Raw genomic sequence first — 22,583 nt, forward strand, 5'->3', positions numbered from 1 at the left:
TTTAATTTTTTATCTCTCGTAACCCAAATCTCACTCACCGCTTGTCTTTCTGTGCCACTGTGTCTTCGCTTCACCTTCATTCTGTACCATTTCATTTTATTTTTATTTTTCTACATTCCGTGGCATTTCTGGTCACTTTTCTGTAGAACATCTCACTTTATCCCCTTGATTCCCTTCCTTTCTTAATTTCGTCCTTTTTTTTTTTTCGTCTTCTTCCTTTTCTCGTTTCTTACCTTACCCCTGCTTTCCCCACCTCGCATTTTCTCCATTATCTCACCTTTTCCTAATTCTTAAACTTCCCATCAGTCTTCTCTCTGTTTTTTCTTATATTTTCCTACAATCCTACCCCTGTCTTCCTCCATCAGAGTATTATCTTTTATCTTTTTTACATTGTTACATTTTCTTGTATTCCGTCTCCTATCCTGTCTCTAACTTACGTCCCCTACAGTAGTCAGTCCTAGTCCTAGCGTAACTCTCTCTCTCTCTCTCTCTCTCTCTCTCTCTCTCTCTCTCTCTCTCTCTCTCTCTCACCATGGCGCCGAGAGAGGCAGACGACGATGAGGGGATGAACTTAGAATGGCCAGATATTCTCGTCCTCGTCCTGTACTTCCTCTTCGTTCTCGCCGTCGGTCTGTTTGTGAGTATTGCTTCCATGTTTGTTGGGTGGATAGATACTGTAGGTAGATAGATAGACAGACAGACAGACAGACTGACAGACAGATGGATAGATAGATAGATCCGTAGATAAATAAACAGATAGATATATATAGATAGACAGACAGACAGATAGATGGATAGATAGATAGATGATAGCCTAGTGTTTGTGTCAGTTGGAGAGAGAGAGAGAGAGAGAGAGGGAGAGAGAGAGAGAGCAGATTAAGGTTTTTCCTAAGTGGGTCAGCCTTAATATATAAACGATAAAGTCAAGCTGTGTATATGTCTCTGTGCGTTATTTCGTTTTTTCCTCGAGAACGGTAATAGATATCGACCTAATTCTTCTTGCACCAGGTTGGGGTAAGTCCAGGGAGTGTCAGAGAAATACTAAAAAAAAAAAAAAAAAAAAAAAAAATGGCTATCGCGCGCGACGAGACTGCGCGAAATTATCAGAAATAACGGCACGCAAAAGTATGGGAAATTTTCGACTTTTTGGTATGAATTGGTCATTATGGACTTTCAGTAACGCTATGGAAACAAAGATAGTGGTATTTGCAAACATTTCATGAAGGAAAGGCTATTAGTTAGTATCTCAGATTTTTGCGGGGCAGCACTAGTATTAGGAAAGATTTGCTCTCTAAATACAAAACTTTGAGAACAGGATGACAAAACCTTATGCTCTTCCTCCACCCTCTGGACCCTCCGGCAGTCAGCAGTACAGGAAAACAGGCAGAAGAAACGTCTTGCAGAACTGAATGCTTGAAGGGAATTTTATTGGAACGTTAGAAAGTAGTACGGAAAGAGAAGCATCTAAACCTAAGATGTAGAACTATACTCTTTTCACCTTTACTTGGCCAAGATTTTTTGTCCTGCAGCTTAGTTCGCGTAGCTTAATGGCAGAAAAAGATGCTGCAACGTCCCAACTACTTTACATAGCACTTCCCCGTGACTAACACCACATTCTAGTGTAAATCGAGGCTGCTACGACTCTACATATTTTTCGTTGCGCTTCTTCGTGACTAGCAACACATTTTAGTTTAAACAGTTTCTGCAACGGTTCTACATCCTTTCCAAAGCACTTCTTCGTGACTGTCAATGTATTCTAGTCTAAGCAGATATAGCCACGGTTCTACACCCGTTCCATAGCAGTTCTTCGTGACTAGCAACGTATTCTAGTGTAAATAGATGCTGCTGCTTTTCTTCGTGACTAGCATCATATGCAAGTGTAAATCTATTCTTGGAACTCAGCATTCAAGGTGGAGAGGTGGCAGTTTTAGGTCAAGTTAGAGTAAAAAGAGTTTAGCAGAAAATACGCCATCATTCTTCAACTGAGACGGCCTGGAAGAGAGAGAGAGAGCGAGAGAGAGAGAGAGAGAGGGGGGGGGGAGATGTATGTGGTATACTCGTATTTTTAATGAAACAGGGTTATGCGTGCTTGCGTGGGTTTGTGTGTGTGTTTAAACAGCAAACCTAAACTTTTCCACATTATACCGATACGAAGTCAGATCACACACACACACACACACACACACACACACACACACACACACACACACACACACACACACACACACACACACACACACACACACACACACACACACACACACACACACACACACACACACACACACACACACACACACACACACACACACACACACGGAAGAAGACTCATATCGTTAACGGTGAGGCACGGGTCAAGAGGGAGGAACGACCAACGAAGATATAAGGAGATAAGAACGACGCAGTGTGAGCAATATCTCTCAGGAAACGATAAGGAACGAGAGTGGTGACAGAGTGAAGGTGAGGGGAGGGGGAAAGTGAGAGGGAGAGAGTGTGAAAGTGAGGGACGAAAGGAGAGTGAGAGGGAAGGATAAGAGTTTGAAGAGTGAAAATGAGGGAGGAGAGTGAGGCAGAGTGAAAGTAAGAAAGGAGAGAGAGTCAAAGTGAGAGAGTAGAGGGAGAGCGAAAGTGAGAGGAGAGTGAAAGTGAGAGTAGATGGGAGGTGAAAGTGAGGGGGAGGAGTGAGAGTGAAAGTGACAAGTAGGGGAGAGTGAGAAGAGTTAGGAGAGTGAAGGTCAAAGAGAGAGAGAGAGAGAGAGAGAGAGAGAGACGGTGTGGGGGAGAGGGGGGGGACTGAGAGTGAGGGAGAAGAGGGGGGAGGGGGGAGTCAGGGAGAGTTAAAGTAAGGGAGAAGAGGATGCAGTCAGGGAGAGGGAACGTGAGGGAGAATTAAACGAGAGTAGAATGAGGGGTGAAAATGTGAAAAAGGGGGGAGTGAGGGAGGTAAAAGTGTAAGTAGTAAATGAGAAAGAGTGAAAATGACATGAGAGAGAGAGAGAGAGAGAGAGAGAGAGAGAGAGAGAGAGAGAGAGAGAGAGAGAGAGAGAGAGACATACATACAGACAGACAGACAGACAGAGGCAGAGAGAGAGAGAGAGAGAGAGTAAAGTGAAGTAATGAGGGAAAATGATATTGAGAGGAGTAATAATGAGAGAGAAGAGTGAGAGTCAGTCAGAAAAGAGAGAGTGAAAGTGAGAGGATGCTGAAAATGAGAATACCAAAGTGAGGGAAAGAAGTGAATAAAGAATGAAAATGAAGTAAAAGTGAACGTGAGAACAACGATGATGATGATGATGTAAAACTGGTAATAATAGTGAGTACTAATGATGATAGTGAGAGTAAGGATGGTGAGCACGGATGGTGAGGGTGAAGATGAAAGTTTGGCAGGATGAAAGTGAGGTAAAGATAATGAGGAGTAAGATGAGTGAGAGCAAGGGTAGTAACAGTGAGCGAGAATGATGATAGTGAGGGTGACGATAATAAGAGTGAAGGTGATGAAAGTGAGGATAGTGAAGATGATGAAAATGTGAGAAGAATGATGAAAGTAAGGGAAAGATGATGATAAAAATGGGGAGGGCGATAGTGAGGGAGAATGAAGATGACGAAGGAAGGTGTCATTTGAGATAGAGACTGAAATTGAGAGAAAATGAAGATATTGCAAATGACGAGAAAGTGAAGGTACTGATAGCTAAAATGGCAGTGAAAAAAGAAAATATTGATGATAGTGAGTGAGTGAGGCATTTTCTTTAACTGATTATGATGGGACTTGTTCTCATTTGCCTTGAATTGAGCATAACTTTGTGTGTGTGTGTGTGTGTGTGTGTGTGTGTGTGTGTGTGTGTGTGTGTGTGTGTGTAAGCTGTGTGGTGTTATGTGTCAGGTGTTTATGTCCGAAACGCTCATGGCTGTGTTGATGGAATCTGTGGAGGCGTGTAGTTACAAGCTCAAACTCTGATTACTCTCTCTCTCTCTCTCTCTCTCTCTCTCTCTCTCTCTCTCTCAGTGTACAGTAAATGAAATTAAATGCTGCATACACATGTATCCATTTCGCACACTTGAGATCAGTAAAAAATATATACGGGCATACTGTAGATCCACAGTAATCATACACAAATTAGGAAGCACGCACGCACACGCGCGCACACACACACACACACACACACACACACACACACACACACACACACACACACACACACACACACACACACACACACACACACACACACACACACACCGGTAACCAACAGCATCCTGACTCCCTCCTTACTATACTGTCTGCTTCTCCATTGCCGAGTAACATCGTCTGGGGGTAACAAGAATTTTGAAATGGACATCATCATAGTGAAAAGGTTACATTCTGCCTCCCATATATAGATAGATAGATAGATAGATAGATAGATTGATATAGATATACGGATAGATATTGTGTGCGTGTGTGTGTGTGTAACACATGGGAGCGTTAAGATGTGATGCGGAATGTAAATAGCTAAGGTGTTACGAATTTTCCAGTGGCAACCCCTTCATTATGGTTATACCTAATCGGTTTGAAAGAGAGAGAGAGAGAGAGAGAGAGAGAGAGAGAGAGAGAGAGAGAGAGAGAGAGAGAGAGACGAAAGGTCACAGGTGTTTCGTGGATAACCATTTCAGTCCGGTGACCTATTTTCTGTATTGTTCTAGCTATTCCAAGAATGTTTTATTTACCTTAAGAATAGGTTTTTGAAACAGAGAGGTCACATAGAGCTTTCCCGAATCATGGTTGGGGGGCTTTCCTAGACTGAATATCCTGGTCCGAAAATAACAAGAATAGGACGGTAAAGACGTCATTGCAAGGAAGTGGTCAATGAGCTTTTTTATTTAGTCCACCATTGATTTTTGTTTTTTCAAGCCAAATGGGAATCTGTAGGACTGAAAGGATAAATGAAGACTACATCTAATCCCTCCGTTTCGAAAATCACTAAATATAATCGTCTTGTATCAATAGATAAGTAAGTAAATAAGTAAAAATGCAGACAAATAAAAGATATTAAAATAAAAGTATGTTACGGGGTTGAATTAGTGAAGCATTCGGGGCTTAGTGATAAATAGCCCATGGTGCGTGTGGGAGTAGCATTGTTTACGTCGCTTACATCCCGTTACGGTGATGACACATTGGGTTATCCAGGTGTGTGGGGATGGGGGAAAGCCAGAGAAACGGCGTTGCTACAAGAGGGTTTCATTTTATCACCCTGTTCAGCCCTGGGGACGTGTTTCGTATAGGCCTATGCATATTATTAAGTCATTCACTACGTTTGTCTTATTTATTTTGTTCTTGCTGTCACTAGATGGATTAGTTCAGCTGAGGAGGGAGTTTTCAGACTGAAGGGACCAAATGTATAGCCTTTGTTCACGCTATCACTGTTTTATTAATCCCTTCACTACACTGAGGTCTTTATTATTTAATTATTTTTATTTTTAATTAGTCATAACCACGATATTAATTCAGAATAACAGAAACTTTTGAGGAATAAGATATGATTTTCATTAAGCATTTCAGCAGAGTCTCCTCAGATAATAATAATAATATAATGGTGATGATACTATTACCATTACTACTACTGCTACTACTACTACTACTACAGCTAATAATAATAATAATAATAATAGTAATAATAATAATATGTGTTCAGTGGTGACAAGAATAATATGTTGAAGAGGTTATCGTAGTGAAGGTAAAAAGTAGTGTTGATGAGTTTGGTAAGTTAGCCTCGTACGTATGGCTGGTGCTATGAATGGATGGTTAAATGATAATAATATACCCCTGGAGGATGATTATGACCTACCTACACTCCTGATTGATAACAGAGAGAGAGAGAGTAGATCTAAGTGTATATTTGGAGTTACCACCAGACGGTTTTATTCACTGGAAGGAACCCATGCTCTCTAATGGGTTCAGCCAAACACAATAAACCTCCCAGACAGCAAGGTCGCGCTGGATGTATTACTCTCGCTGCCTCTCAACGATTTTAGCAGACACAGGGAAGCCAGTGTATACATTTCATCCAATTTACCTCACCACATCACTCACTTCACCCAGATGTTATTTAATTGCCGTTTTAACCTAAGCTAACTTATCCTAACTGACCTACGATTTCAACCAGACCTACTGTAACTCATGTATCTTATTCTGTCCTAGCTTAATTTACCCTACCTTAACCAAGCTATACCTGAACCTGACCTATCCTGACCTAATACATATACCCAACTGAAGCCTAAACCTGAGCCTGACCTATCCTGACCTAATATATATACCCTAACCAAACCTTACCTGAACCTGACCTATCCTGACCTAATACATATACCCTAATCAAGCCTAACCTGAACCTGACCTATCCTGACCTAATACATATACCCTAATCAAGCCTAACCTGAACCTGACCTATCCTGACCTAATATATGTACTCTATAGTCTAGCCTGAACTTGACCTATCCTGACCTAATATATATATATATATATATATATATATATATATATATATATATATATATATATATATATATATATATATATATATATATACTCCACTCTAACTAGGCATAAAATTGCCATCTCTCCATCTTGAATGCTGAGTTATAATAAGCAGTTAATACAAAGAATACGATCCTGATCATGAAGTGCTATGGAAAGAATGTAGGGCCTTTACATTGTTTTATTCTGCCCTTGAGCTGCGGGAAATAGGTAAAAATAAAGGGACGGGGGACAAAAATCTCAGCCAAGTCACAGTAAATGAACTGTTGCCTAATAATGCTATCCTTGTCTTATTCGCAGTCATCATGGCGGTCGAAGCGAGGCAGTGTGTCTGGGTATTTCCTGGCCTCACGCAACATGCACTGGATACCCGTGAGTATTGTTGTTATTGTTATTGTTTTTGTTGTGACCCTCATGCTCATCTGAACTTGAACCCGGCGGATTGCAGGTTAAAGTTGCCCACCTGTATTCCACTATCCTCCTTTAGCGGGACAGGGAGGAAGCTGAGGGACGTCTGTATAATACGGTAGTTGAGCCGCCCGGTTATATTGGTGACACCATCTGAAGGCGTCCCTAGAACCTCCCTTGTGTATAGGGAGGCTGTTAACAGGAAGATACAAATAGATAAGACAGGTAAAAATAAAGACATACCAGGCAGATCGAAACCGGGATAGTTACCATATACAGTATATTCATTTCATACGTTTATGTAGATAGGTAAACAGTGGAATTGATAGAAAAATAAATAATTAGATAAACACATAAAGGAAGTGGATAGAGTAAAACCAACATATGGATGAATGAACTGTAAAACTGACAATGAACGAAAATACGGTTATATAGGTGAGGCAGTGAGAGAGGGTTATTCTACAAGTTTGGAGAGAGAAATTAGAGAAGCTGTACTGAAAGGAGGGATTAGGGGAGGGATAGTGAGGGCGAGACTACATGAGATATTAGAATACTGAGGAAGAAGTTAAGAGGAAGATACTGAAAATGGAGATTGAGAAAAATTAAGAGATATTGGGGGAGCGACTGAGGATGCTACCACGAAGATATTAGGATACTACAAGAGAGGCTGAGGAAGAGATCAGGAGGATATTGAAGAGGGATACTGAGGAAGAGAAAAGATGATGAAAGGGATTATGAACAACCAAGTAGGAGAAATAGCGAGGGGAAAAATTGAGAGGAAAGTACGAGAAAGAAAGCTAATGTTATTCAACTGTAAATCAGCGTAAAATAGTTCAGATTTCCTACAACATCATACTTGGAATAGCACTGGATGCAGGACACAACACCTGTCTGTCACTGCATTAATCTCAAATCCTACTTGTTCTCATGAAGTTTGAAATATTGAGCAGCGATAGAAAAAAACAAAAACAAATTTAAGTTGTCCGCCGTAATTTCCCTTTTCATCCTATTTTTTGGTGGGAAATAAGGTTAGGGATGTTGATGCAGTATATACAATTGTTTCTTGCAGGTTGGTGCGTCACTCTTCGCCAGCAATATCGGTTCCGGCCACTTCATCGGTTTGGCCGGATCGGGAGCTGCATCGGGCATCGGTATCGGCGCCTTCGAGCTGAATGTAAGTCTAGATGTAGCCAGTAACACAAATGATATAACCCATCCTAGTACACTAAGAATAATTACCTCTTCGTGTGGTTCAAACATGTCAAGAAATGCATCAGTGGCGTAAAGGGATCAGAGTATCCCGTTGAGCTAAATCATTGGTCGGCAACCTGTGATGAACTGGGGGCCGGAACTGCTCTGTTACACAGCTGGCGGGCCAGATGTTTGGACTTGTTAAAGACTACAACCCCCCTCCTCCACTGATAACAGTAATAATAATAATAATAATAAACTATCGTTTTTTGAACAAAATTATCACACCAACTATTTAAAAGCATTTCTTTAAATAATCATTAGTTACTAAATGTATCGAATGCATGTTATCGTTTCTCGCACATGCCACATTATCGCACTGGGCAATAATTTTCGCACATCTGGCAGCGCTATATCACTGAGCGCTGGGTGCAGCACGTCATAGCCTCCTAATCTGAGCTCTTATCTGTCGGAATACACACTTTTTCGAACAAACTAACTAACTAGTGTTTGCCATAGTGATTAACAGCCAGTAGGACTTATTTATTTATTTTATTTATTTTTTTTTTCTTACTGAGTAAGTGAACAACGGGAATATTTTTGTGAATTCGTAGAGCATACTGGCGGTCCGGTCAGATTACGTGTATGGGACGGGTCGGGCCAAGTCAGGCCCGCGGGCATTAGGTTGCCGACCTTTGACCCAAATCAGGCATCAAAGGGAGAAATTCTTTGGTAATTCGAATAAAGCACGGGATTAATAATGTTAGTAATATAGAATTATGAACCCACAAAATCGGAGGTAGTTGCTTTAACAGGCTTTCAGTGTAGGGGGAGAGTGCTTTACAATGTTCTTTCCTGTTTTAAAGGTAATCTGTCGATCTGCAGGTAGGGCAGATGCGTTGCTGTTTAACTTTGCAATTGTTAAGTGTTTCTCTCACATAAACAAAACTGGCATCACCCAGGGTATGATCTATTAGGAGTGGCTGCGGCAAAATGGATTAGAGGGAGAGAGAGAGAGAGAGGAAATTGTGTGTGTGTGTGTGTGTGTGTGTGTGTGTGTGTGTGTGTATGTGATGCGGCCACATCAGTTACGGAAATGGATCGCACAAAACCTTCATCATCATCATCATCCAATCCTATATTGCCCCATGAGGAGCGTAGAAGCCTGGGGCTAGGCAAGTTGGTCCTGACATTTAAGATGAGAGTGACCAGCCTCACTCATCCCTGAGTGGCATTACGTGAGCAATAAACTCCAGCCACCCTTTGGATATAAACCTTCACCAGCTCAATCCGATTGGAGCACCTTAATTACCCACTAAACTTCCTGCTATTGTTTATGCTAATTGAGTCAAGCCCCAACATATAGATACACAGACAGATGGGTAAAAAGATCGTCCCCCCTTCCGTCCACCCCCTTCCCCACGCTAAAAGATATTCCTCCCATTATCTCTCCCGCAGGCCATCTACACCTTAATGATGCTGGGTTGGTTGTTCGTGCCCGTGTACATGAGCTCCGGGATCTTCACCATGCCGGAGTACCTAAGGGAGAGATTCGGGGGCCAGAGAATCCGCATATATCTCTCTTGCCTTGCCCTCCTCCTCTCCATCTTCACCAAAATAGCGGTGAGTTATTATCCCTATTATTGATTCGTGTTTTGGTTTGGCCATGTGAAGAGAATGGGGAATGAGAGACTGACTAGGAGAGTGTATCTGAGTGAAGTTCGAGGGTGCAGACCGAGAATGATGTGGAGGGATGGGCTGGGGGATGAGGGCGGTGTGGGTTGGAGGTAGAGCAGTCTGATGGTGGAGGATAGAATGACATGGAAGCGATTCGTTTGTGGTCTTCCCCTCGTGGATTAAGGCGTCTGGCTAGAGACAGTGATTCTGGTGCACTTAGTAATAATAGCAGTAATAGTAGTAGTAACAGTAGTAGTAGTAGTAGTAGCATTGTAGTAGTAGTTGTTGTTGTTGCTGTTGTTGTTGTAATAGTAAGTAGTAGTAGTAGTTGTTGTTGTTGTTGTTGTTGTAATAGTTGTAGTACCCGGTGGTTACACAGAAATCTATTTCTTCTCAGGCCGATCTGTTCGCCGGCGCCCTCTTCATCACACAAGCGCTGAACAAGAACTCTGTGGAATGGCTGTACCTTAGCGTCCTCATCCTCCTGGCTATCGCTGCTGTCTTCACTATCTCTGGGGGGCTGTCGGCTGTCATCTGGACCGACTTCGTGCAGACAATTCTCATGATTGGCGGTGCTTTCACCCTCATGGGCATATGTGAGTAGATATCAGTCTGGTGTCGCGTGCATGTCACTCATCCCTATCTCTAACCGCTTGAATCCGGTCACGTAATGTTTTGGTTTATTCTTACTATACTCTGTCCACTTTAACTAGGCGTAAAAATGCCACCTCTCCATATTAGCTGTGGCAAGAGATTAGCACTAGAATATGGTGTTAGTCACGAAGAAGTGCTATGGTAGTAATGTAGAACCACACTGCCGTCTTACTGTGCCACTGAGCTATGGGAAAGAAGCTGCAAAAGGACGAAAATCTGAGCCAAGGTTAAGGTGAAAATAATGTAGTTCTGATGGGGTTAAAGCTGTAATCAACCCCTCCAACTCAAAAAGTATATCATAAAGATGAATATAAGTCGTCTGAAGGTTGCAAGAACAAATTATGCTAAAATATGTTACCGGAGTGAGGAAAGTAACGTATTGAGCTCACAGATGTATTTCCCATATTGTTGCTATTTCCTGACGATTTTACTCAGCTAACGATGGGATTTTCGGAGTAAAGGGATTAGATACAGACTCAGTTAACCCCCCATCAGTACCAGACGCCATGCCTGAGCTGAATAAAATCGTCTGCTAGCAGCAATTAGAATACACTAAGATGCACCTCAGCCAGATTCAGGGGGTTGCCACTGCCAATATATACTCAGAATAAATATTCTAACGTACGAAAACCTAAATAAGTACTCAGCTATTACTCAAATAACTTAACCCAACTTTTAAAAATCCCAGCTTAAGTTAGCCCATATAACTACCATAGCCTAACCCAACTTCAATGAATATCATCGTGTAACTTCAGGCAACCTAAATTAGTACTCAGACTTAACTCAACCTACTGTACATAACCAAACTTTTAATGATTTGAGCCTAACTTGATCTGTGTAATTACCATAGCCAAATCCAACCTGAATAAATGTACTTACTCAGCTAACTTAATTCAGACAGAATCATCACTCAAACCTAACTCAGCTTATATAACTTAATGTTTAAAATCTCTGCATAACAACCCACATACTGTAGCTGGCAAAGCCTAATCCAAACTATAAACAAATAGATTAAACTGTATACTCGTATATTACCAAGCGCATCCTAATGTAAATAACCTACCGTACATATTCTAACGTAACCCAGATAAATTCGCTAACATAAGCTAACGTTAATTAATATATCCTAACTTAACCCGCCAAAAAATAAAATCCTAGCTTGACTTAACCTTCATAACTACCACAGCTTAACACAAAGAAATATCCTAACTTGATTCAGCCTAAATATATTCTCTAGCATAACCCAGACAACATGACCAGAACCTAACCTAATCTAACCTTACCTGACCCACTCTCACGAAAGCATTCTGATCTAATCTGATCTAACTCACTGTATCCTAAAACACTCCAGTCAAACCTAAACTACCATGGCCTAACCTAAGCCATTCAAACTTAATCTAACCTAACCTAAATCTAACCTCCGCTAACACTCTAACCCAAGCCTTCTACGAGGTGGGGGGCTACGATAGGCTGGTGGTGGACTATTTCTACGCCATCCCGAACGAAACTCGCTACGGCGGCACAGACAACATGACCAATTGCGGTGAGCCCCCCAGCTACGCTATGCACTTCTTCCGGTCAGCCAAACCGGGCGAGTCTGACCTACCCTGGCCTGGTATGATCTTCGGCATCACAATCTCCGGCATTTGGTACTGGTGCACTGATCAGGTGAGTGCGGAAACCACTAGCTTATTAATTGGTTCTAATTTATCCTATTGTAGGAGCTAGACCTAACCCGACCTAACCCAACCTAACCTAACGTACGCGAGTGTAAATAATAGTATCATACAAGAGCCAAACCTGAACTAATTTGACCTTACTAAACCAGGTGTAATCAATCCAAACACACAAGACCTTGATTTCAACTTTCGTAACCCAACCTAACCTAAGCCATCCTAGCCTAACCTGGTGCGATCTAACATCCAAGAGCCACACTTAATGTAACGTAAATTACACAGGTTAAATTTATCGTATCATAAAAGACCCAGACTTAAACTAACATAGTCCCGTCTGAACTTAATCTGTACTAATACCCTAGAGCTAAATCTTACCAAGCCAGGTGTAATATAACTTAACATACTAGATCCAGACTTAAACTAACCTAACGTAACTTCATATAACTCACTCTGACATAACGTAACAAAGAAAAGCGAGACCTACATAAATTTCCATCAACCAGTCATAGGCAACGTCATTAACCAACCAGGAATAATTTAACAACCAAGCCTAACAAATCCATCGTAAACCATCGCAGTTTAACTCACTATTAACCAGTGACAATGAGCAGACACAAATAACTAATCATTTACCAGCTAATTATACCCATTTAACGCTAAGTTGCCCTAAAATTGCTATTTCTTCATCGAGAATGGTAAGCTATAACAACAGAAAAAATTTAGAATATAGTGGTAGTCACGAAGAACGTTACGGAATGTATGTTGAGCTGTAGCATCGTCTTTTTTCCCCTACGCAGCTGCCTGAAATAAGCTGAAATGGGACGAAAGTCTTAGTTAAGGTAACAAAGGTATAATCTCTGATCAGAGACAAATAACTAATCATTTACCAGTTAACTAACCAATAGACAGGCACAACTAACTGATCATTAACCCGTCCAGTCAAACCTTAGTTAATTAGACAGAAACTAATAAACCAGACTCAGTTAAATCATAGGCATAATTACGCAGTCATTAACCCTGTGAATACAATTATGTCCTTGTCTCAGCTTATTCTTGTTATCATCAGGCTATTTATTCAGTTTAGGAAAATCTCTCGTGCTGCAAGAATTAGTAGGAGCTTGAGACCAAACTATCCATGCTGGAAAAGAATCTGAGCTGAAGAAATTCGTCTGGAGACAACGTGAATAAAATATACTCAGGTAGGGACAGAGTTTTCCAGTTGGAGGAGTTTGATGTAAGCACCTTTATCCCTTTCACCACAAGATGATTTCCCTAAGCTGAAGGCAATCGTCTGTTGGTAGCAAAACTATAATTGCCATCGTCGTGGAAGGATTAATATCGCTTCTTGCTTCATGGGGGTATTGTGTGGATGTGGTCTGTGTGTTTGTCACCTCTATATTCATCATCCTTGTATCTCGCCTGTGCAGTGGAAAGGTTATTCAATATATGCCTGGTGGTATTGTGGTTAGAACGCACCTAGCGGAGTGACGGTCTTGCCAATGCAGCTGCCTCGTAGGACTGAGTATAATACTAAGTTATGTGGTATGAAATATTTCACTAGTTTAAATATCAAATATGCATCGTCTGTTATAAGCCAGTTCCTGCCAGCTTTCCTTATCAGACACCTGGGTGGGGGGAGGGTGGACGAGGATTCCTAGAAGATGTCAGATCTACTAAAGCCCCAGTCGCACTGCAGGTATGTCTTGTCGCAAACCTGAAAATCGCGAAACCAGTCCCCGACCACAGAGGTCTCCGAGCAGTCGTGCCACTGATCAGCTACCGGTGGTCATCCAGTGTCCGTCCAGCATCCATCCAGTGGGCAGCCGAACGGCGACCGTGGCCAGGTACACTCGGGTCAAGACACCGACGGGTGGCCGGCCGGTTGTCGGCAGGCCGCCGACAAATGGCAGCCGGTCCGCTTCCTATTGCAGTTTAGACCACGACCACTAGACCGACACCAGCCGCGGATTAGTCAGCGGCTTGTCTCGGTCCAGCCCACCACCTGTCGCTCGACCAATCGCCGGCTGGATGGCAGCCGGACTTCAACCACCTCTCCAGACATGAGGCTTGTGGACGCAGCCCAGTCGTCACCTTGATAGAGTGCAGACGGCCACCGCACAGAGCGGGTGGCAACCGGCCTCCGTCCAGATGGCAACCACCGATTAAAAATCAGATGTCGCCGACAAGTCGCTGTCCGTAAGCCAGCCAGACGCAGTCCAGCCGCCCACTGGGCGGCTTCCATGCCACAACATCGGTGGTTGCGGTGAGGTTTTTCGTGCAGCACAAAAAACCTCATGACGATTTTTTGGTCGCCATGTTGACCTGCGGCTAAACCAAGTCATATGAAGACTGGTCGTAAACCTCACCAAAACCACCCACGACTTGCAGGTCGCGGGTGGTTTGCGATAAGTCGTACCTGCGGTGTGACTGGGGCCTAACTGCAAGCACATGGTAGCAGTTAGCATTTTTTTTTTTTTAATTCCAGTCATGAGTGAAATAATGATGAATTCTGTGATGTATTCACATGCATATTTGTTGAAAATCACTCTGCATTCTTGTTTTCATTCGCATTTAAAGTATGTTGCATTTGAAAACTGAACAGTTGTTGAAACTCCAACCCTGACAGACCTAGACAGCTATATGAATCTCTCTCTCTCTCTCTCTCTCTCTCTAATATATATATATATATATATATATATATATATATATATATATATATATATATATGAGAGTTTGTGGTAAAATGTGAGTTTTAGTACACCGAAGAACGAGGGTTCGCGCCCCGCCAGGGTAATAAACTTTGGGAACGTTCATCTGGCCACGTATTGCTTGGCGGACAGAAGGGGTGCTGTGGTTGAACCAGTATCGCATACTATAAAGTATGCTTGCACCCAGTCGGCTTTCGCGGGCCGATTACACTTGGTTCACAGACTACACACATATCCAAAGCCATTCCAACACTACAATTATGCTTACAAGCACTTCTCACCCTACATACAATCTCTACCAGACAGCCTAAGCCACTTGGCAGAGATACATTGGCTGTATCGTCCCCACTTCAGTCGGGATGGGCCGGTCCTGCAGTGGACACTCAAACGGCTGATGAAATGAGATTATATATATATATATATATATATATATATGTGTGTGTGTGTGTGTGTGTGTGTGTGTGTGTGTGTGTGTGTGTCAGTTATCAACATCATCATTTCACCATCCAGCCATCCATCCCTGTTTCTATATCTGTCTACCATATCTATCTGCCTACCACCAAGTCCGTCACTCCATCCAGCCATATACGCGGTGGGCGGCTACAACGCACTAGTGACGCGGTATATGGAGGCTGGACCGAGGCTGGTGACCTACGACCGCAACAACGTCACCTGCCCCACCGCCCGGCCGCCCCCGTACGCCCTCAACCTCTTCAGGCCCTTGGATTCCGACCTGCCCTGGCCTGGCGTCGTCTTCGGCCTCACCATCGGGTCCATTTGGTACTGGTGCACGGATCAGGTACTGCTTCGGATGAGCGGTGAAGTGTCTAACGACCTCTAACAATGTAAAAAAAAAATAATAATAATAATAATAAAAAATAAGCCATCTCTAACGCCGCGAAAATGTATCTATCTCTAACGCTGCGAAAATATATGTTGCTAACACCGCGAAAATGTATTTAATAATCTCTAACCGCAAAAATGTATCTGGCAGACTAACACCGCGAAAATGTATCAAACAGTCTCTAATGTTGCGAAAATTTATCTAGTAATCTCTAACACCGCGAAAATGTATTTGTCACTAAAACCGCAAAAATGGACCTAGAACACCGCAAAAATGTATATAACTCTCTCTAACAGCGAAAATGTAGGCTATATAACACCGCGAAAATGGACCTAACAATATCTAACCGCGAGAATGGATCTATCCCTAACACCGAAAAAATTATATCTAGTTATTTCTGACCTCGAAAATATGTCTATCTCTAACACCGCGAAAATGTATCTATCTCTAACACAACGAAAATTTGTCACTAACACCACGAAAATGTATCTATCTCTAACACCGCGAATATGTATCTAGCAATTTCTAACGCCGCAAAATGGACCTTGGACGACAAATTTCGATAATCTCAACTCAGACGCCAAAGAGAATGATCGAGGAGACAGACTAATAATTTGGGACATCCAGCAACTCTAACGGCGAGAATGCATCTAACGATCTCTGACATCGTAAAATGGGCCTCATAGGATAACCATCTAACAAACGGTGCAGGGAATTAGGGACAAACTAACAAGTCTAACACCGCAGAAGATGAACAAGGAGACAAACTGACACTCATGACACATTAGGTACAGTTATGCTAGACATCCCTTACACTTCTGATAACCTGTGCAGTAGCTAACAACGTCTCACGGCGCACAGAATGACCTTATGCGTGATCTAACAGTCAGTACAAGGTTTTTGGGGGACATACTAACACTTCCTAACACTAACAGCGTCTGAAACAAAAGAAGAGGACGTCTGGAGACAAACTAACGCTCATCTAACAAAGTCCAACATCGCAGAACAGGAAGAACCAAGTGGTCTAAATTTCTGACTGTGGATGCAAGAATTTGATTAACCTAACACTCTCTTAGCATCTAACACGAATGTCTAACACTACATTGGAAGACCTCAAGGGACAAATTAATGCTCCCTAACATCTAAGAGCTTCTGATAACTGGTGAAAGATCTCTGGAAATAACTAACTCTCCACGGTATGTAACACCGTCAAGCACCAGGAAAGAGGACCACTGAGTCAAATTTGTAACAACTGGTATGAGACCGTGAGAGCAAACTAACAGATCTAACAACATCTAATGCCGTAGAAAAGGACTTGGGGGGGCTAAGCTTTTAATAATTTGTGAAAGAACTCAAAGAAAACCTAACGTATCTAACAAAAGCAAACAACCACAGAAAAGGACATGTGAAACTAACTAAATGCGCGTCCACACGTGTATTCGAACATGTGTTGACAACACAGCTGGCAACATGTTTATGATACATGTATGCAGCAGTATTGGGACAGATGTATGCAAACATGCTACAGTGCAGCTTCAAACTTGCTGTCCATACGAGGCAGCTGAGACTTCATCATGATGTTGCCAATATGATCTGGACGCTGCTGTTCCCTGCATGTTTACGTCTTGTTCGTTATTGTGTTGTTTACATGTTGCCAGCACTTGTTCCAGCACACGTGTGGACGCGCCCTAACAATCGGTACAAAAAACGGGAGACAAACAAACACTCCCTAGCATCTAAAAATCATCTAACGGTGGCAGAGGAGGCTTCGTAGCCCCTCTTCCTTAGCGATTTATTTTGCATAGTACACTTTAACCTTGCATTGTTATTTAAATCGTTTCACACCGACACACTTTACACCCACAACGCACAAAAGGATACTTAGGTGTAATGGGGAGAATAAGTCGCTGAGGAAGTTGTGTTACGAAATCTCAAGTGCCAGGTAGAATACAACCCTAACACCGCAGGAAAGAAAGGAACAGACGTTCAAACTTCCACTAACTGTTAGAAAAACCTCATTCCAAACAACCCTTCATAGCATCTAACAGCTTCTAACTACAAATGAATCACTGGATGAATTTCTAACTATCGGCACAATCTAGGGGACTAACTAACGCACCGGTATTCTAACAACGCCTAATATCAAAGGGAAAAACCTACAGGGAGAAGCTAACTCTTCCTAACATCTAACAACGTCTATCCCGTCTCTCTCTCTCTCTCTCTCTCTCTCTCTCAGTTCACCCATCCATTTACCATCTTTCAATCTAACCAGTCTCTCTCACCACGTATCTCAAACCTTTCAGTCTATCCATTCTCTATAAACATCTATCTTTCTTTCCTATCAACGTATCCAGCCATCTGTCTATCTATATCCATCTGTCTGTGCCATCAGGTCCTCGTTCAACACACCCTATCCAGCAAGAAACTTACCAGATTCATGATGGCAGCTGTGCTCAAGGTCTTTCCTCTGTACTTACCTATCATCCCAGCGATCTATCTGTCTACCCATCCATCCATTCACCTATCCCTCTATCCATCCCCCTCAGGTAATCGTCCAGCGTACCCTATCCAGCAAGAACATGACGTACGCCAAAGCCGGGTGCGTGTTGGCTGCCACACTCAAGTTCCTGCCTCTGTTCATCCTGGTGTTCCCTGGGATGGCGGCCAGGATACTGTTCCCTGACAGGGTGGCGTGTGTGGTGCCAGAGGAGTGCTTGGATGTATGTGGCAGCAGGTCAGGATGCACAAATATAGCCTATGTGGAGCTGGTGCTGCAGCTGCTGCCCACAGGTATTCTGGATGTGGTAACTATACTACGAGATGTGGTAACTGAGAGAAAACTCAGCTGTAGTGTGAGAGGAAGCTGTAGGCAAAGAAAAAAATGGAGGATGTTCGTAGATATGCTGGGACTGGATGAAACAGGCTGAGAGCCAGTACCATAACTCTGAATGTTGAGTGATAAGATAATATCTTCGACCTGCAATGGACTGCCTCAGGCGGCAGTTGATGAGTGCCGTAGATAGCAATAGATAGACAGATAAATGGAAATAAATAAATGTAGATGGATAATTATAGATATTGAATGATAGATAGATAATATATTGATAATATGTAATACACTGTACATAATATCTGTATATATAAAATATATGTTAGAAAGAGGTGGAGGAAAAGAGAGAAATACTGATGAGTGAGAATAGCAGTCACAACCCATTTTCCATCAACTAAGCCATAACTCCTCCATTTTCCACACCCCGTCACATACAGGTCTCTCTGGACTGATGCTAGCAGTGATGATGGCAGCCCTCATGTCCTCCCTCACCTCTGTATTCAACTCCTCCTCCACCATCTTCACCATCGACATCTGGACCAGGATCCGGAAGCAGGCCAGTGACGTGGAGCTCCTCGTCGTTGGGAGAGTCTTCGTCATCGTCATGGTCGTTATATCTATTCTCTGGATTCCGGTCATACAGTGAGTAACGTATAATCTCTCTCTCTCTCTCTACATATATATATATATATATATATATATATATATATATATATATATATATATATATATATACATACTGTATAGGATGCATTGTAGCACTGCTACCTCGGTGATTTATTTTGTAGATTCCACCGTAAGATTTCTTTCCATACTGTTTATATGATATCGTTTTTATATCAGCACAGTCTGCTTCACTAACATGAAGGAGGATATTGGGATGTAATATGCAGAATAAGTCGCTAAGGAATAAGTGTTACAAAATCTGCAAAACCACTCACAGGTCCTCGTCGGATTCCCAGCTGTTCGTGTACATCCAGAGCATCTCGTCCTTCCTCTCCCCACCCATCTGTGCCATCTACCTCCTTGCCATCTTCTGGGGGCGAACCACGGAACCTGTAAGTTTCACGGAGAAGAATGAGAGTGAAGTAAAGATAAAGTTGGAGGTTTTAAAGGGTTAACTTTTGTTGGAGAGGCTTAGTAGGGCTGTCTAACTCTAGTTGAAAGGGGGGGGGCGGGGATTCAAAGGGTTACGATGCAGAGAGAGAGAAATGGAGGGATTCAAAGGTTATGATGCAGAGAGGGAGAAGAGGGGGGGACAAGGGTTTATTAATGCTCCTCTCCGCCAGGGTGCCTTCTGGGGTCTCATCGTGGGACTGGTCATTGGACTTATTCGCTTCATCATGGAATTTTCCTTTGTCATCCCGGCTTGTGGAGGTAAGACTTCGATTTTTAGGCGATAATTTTCATGTCATATTCAGGATCTGTATTCACTAGTTAAACAAGAGGTGGGAAGATACTGTGTTTTTCTGTCTTTTTCCTTTCCGCGAAAACAAATGGAGCGATTGCTGGACTTCATGGCTCTGTCACCCCGATTTTAAAGTATATATATATATATATATATATATATATATATATATATATATATATATATATATATATATATATATATATATATATATTCACATGAGTAACAATTTTCATATTTGTGTATTTATTTATTTTATATAGTTTACATTTTCTATAACTTGAAATGTTTCAAAGTATATCCAAAATTCACCTATTTTAAAGATGTCTAATGTCGATTATATACTATTTCAAAAGCTTCATTATATTTTGCACTTTTTACAGCACTCATTAATAAATATTCCAATATAACTCGAAGAGTATTTCTCACGTTTTTTTTTTTTTTTTCGCTATTTTTTAAGTGATCTCTATTTTTCTCGCAGATTACGAAACGGAGGACAAGCGACCCGAGTGGATCAAGACTATTGTTGGGAATGTTCATTATCTTCACTTTGGCTGCATTCTGCTTGTCATAACAATGGCAGTTACTATATCTGTTTCCCTTCTTACTGAGCCCATCCCAGAGAAGTGTGTAAGTACTGTACAATAGATGGATGGAGGTAGATGAACAGATAGATAGAGGCAGAAGATGGATAAATAGATGGACAAACAGACAGTCGAATAGGTAGACAGAGAGAGGGGGGAATTATCCTTATTAGGTAGGAAAAAGATCTAGATAAATAATAATAATAATAATATTGATAATAATAATAGTTTTAGTAGTGGTGAAGGTGGTTGTAGGCCTGGCCTGAGTCCGGATAAAATTATGAGCCTGGAAATAAATGAAAGTGAACAAAACATCAGTCTAGATACAAATAAAAGTCCAGATGCAATCATGACTAAATAAAAATATGAGTCAGGATAAAAACATGAATTCCGATAAAAACATGGTAAAAACATGAGTCACGATAAACACAAATTCAAATTACAAAAAGAAAAAAACATGAGTCCGGACAATGAATAAAATGAGTTCAGATAACGATGAGTCTGGATAACGAATAAAATGGGTTAGGATAATCAAGTGTGTAATTTATTTCTGCTTCACAGCTCCACCGCCTCACCTACTGGACCCGGCATAGCAGAGAAGTCCGGATATCAGTGAGAGAATGGCGAAACGAGATCTTACCCGAAGATAAGATGAAGATTGAGCCGAAACCAGAGGAGAACGGAGAGCGCAGAACGCCGTCCATCGCCAGCAGCGCCGGTGAGAGAGAGAGAGAGATGGTATTTTGAGTCATGTTTTGTATAAAAATTCTCACTCCTCCATTTCTTCTGTATCCACATGAGTGTGTGTGTGTGTGTGTGTGTGTGTGTGTGTGTGTGTGTGTGACAGAAATATGTATAATCCCTGTCTGTCAACCCCATCACAGATTTACCAGGATGGAGACGCGCCATTAATTGCCTATGCGGGGTGGACACAGAGAAGATCGGCAAGAAGGGACAGCAGGAGGAAGACCCAGATCAAAACCTTACGCCAGAGGAGAAGGCGCAGAAGGCGGCAGATTTCCTTAATGAGAAGAAGCCTTGGACGGAGTAAGGGATTAGTTTTTCACTGTATTATTATTATTATTATATTATTATTATTATTATTATTATTATTATTATTATTATATTATTATTAGTAGTAGTAGTAGTATTCGGATATTCTCAGTGTGCACATCAGTTAACAGTAGCCAGCCTTCTTTGGCTGATATTTGTTGCTAACAACCTCTCTGATTGATGCCATTGTGTTATTAATCGTCCTGTGGATTTCTGATATGTATATCTCCTAGGATCTAAGAAACACCTATAATTATATACAAAAAAAAAAAAAAAGTGTGAAGTTTGTGTGTGTGTGTGCAAATTATGAAAGGTGTAATTAAGTTCCACTACAGGCTGACCTGCTGGGGGTGCAATATAACAATTTACACCATGGAAGTTTTTTTTTTTTTTCCTTGGTTCAGTCTCACTGTTGGGAAACTCTTAGGGAATCAACAGCCACCCTTCACAACACCTTCCTTTCCTTAACATCATTCAGTGGTTGGTTGGAAGACGTTGTTGTACGTGAGGAGTAAATGTGACCTGTTCATAACACCTTCCCTACTTCTAAATTATTTTATTCAGAATAGGAAAAACCTCGTATGGAAGGGTTTACGGTCTTCTCGTGGTTGTGTGTGTGTGTGTGTGTGTGTGTGTGTGTGTGTGTATTAATTATTTTTTCTTTTCAGCGTGGTGGACGGCATAGCTATCCTCGTGATGTGCTTGGCAGGGTTCCTGTGGGGCTTCTATGCTTAACCCATGAAAATAAATTAAAATGAATAACAGTGCAAGCTTGGAAGAGGAAGAAAACATGCACGACAGAAGAACAGAGGACGCACGAAAGATAGCACGCACGAAAGAAAGCACGGACAAAAGAGGAACACAATGTGCACACAGACCGAAGCATCACCAGTTAAAAACATCGCCATCATCATCATTATCACCTAAGGATGAGGAAGGGTAAATAAAGATAAGTATAAAGATCATCGTCTAAGTAGTTTGAAGATTTCATAACACCTTTTCCTAAGCGATTTATCTTACAGAGTACATCTCACTTTCCATT

The 22,583-nt window shown here is 41.8% G+C and overlaps 1 protein-coding gene across 1 annotated transcript in view; it reads left to right on the forward strand.

The window, feature by feature from the left end:
• Positions 1–532: 532 nt before the first annotated feature.
• The window catches only part of LOC145410615 (sodium/glucose cotransporter 4-like), a 22,125-nt gene continuing 74 nt past the window's right edge, over positions 533–22,583 (forward strand). Inside the window, exons 1-14 of the mRNA XM_080280728.1 lie at positions 533–637; positions 6,809–6,880; positions 7,986–8,090; positions 9,566–9,730; positions 10,182–10,380; positions 11,880–12,106; positions 18,213–18,456; positions 18,934–19,138; positions 19,440–19,554; positions 19,786–19,873; positions 20,386–20,534; positions 21,050–21,197; positions 21,382–21,535; positions 22,210–22,583. The exon at positions 22,210–22,583 is cut by the window's right edge and continues 74 nt beyond it. Coding sequence (XP_080136854.1) covers positions 533–637; positions 6,809–6,880; positions 7,986–8,090; positions 9,566–9,730; positions 10,182–10,380; positions 11,880–12,106; positions 18,213–18,456; positions 18,934–19,138; positions 19,440–19,554; positions 19,786–19,873; positions 20,386–20,534; positions 21,050–21,197; positions 21,382–21,535; positions 22,210–22,276 — 2,043 coding nt within the window. The 3' untranslated portion in view covers positions 22,277–22,583. The remainder of the gene's footprint in view (positions 638–6,808; positions 6,881–7,985; positions 8,091–9,565; positions 9,731–10,181; positions 10,381–11,879; positions 12,107–18,212; positions 18,457–18,933; positions 19,139–19,439; positions 19,555–19,785; positions 19,874–20,385; positions 20,535–21,049; positions 21,198–21,381; positions 21,536–22,209) is intronic.

This window comes from Coenobita brevimanus, chromosome 86, assembly GCF_032717465.1.
Source record: "Coenobita brevimanus isolate Jiangsu-jjx chromosome 86, ASM3271746v2, whole genome shotgun sequence".
Lineage (NCBI taxonomy): Eukaryota > Metazoa > Arthropoda > Malacostraca > Decapoda > Coenobitidae > Coenobita > Coenobita brevimanus.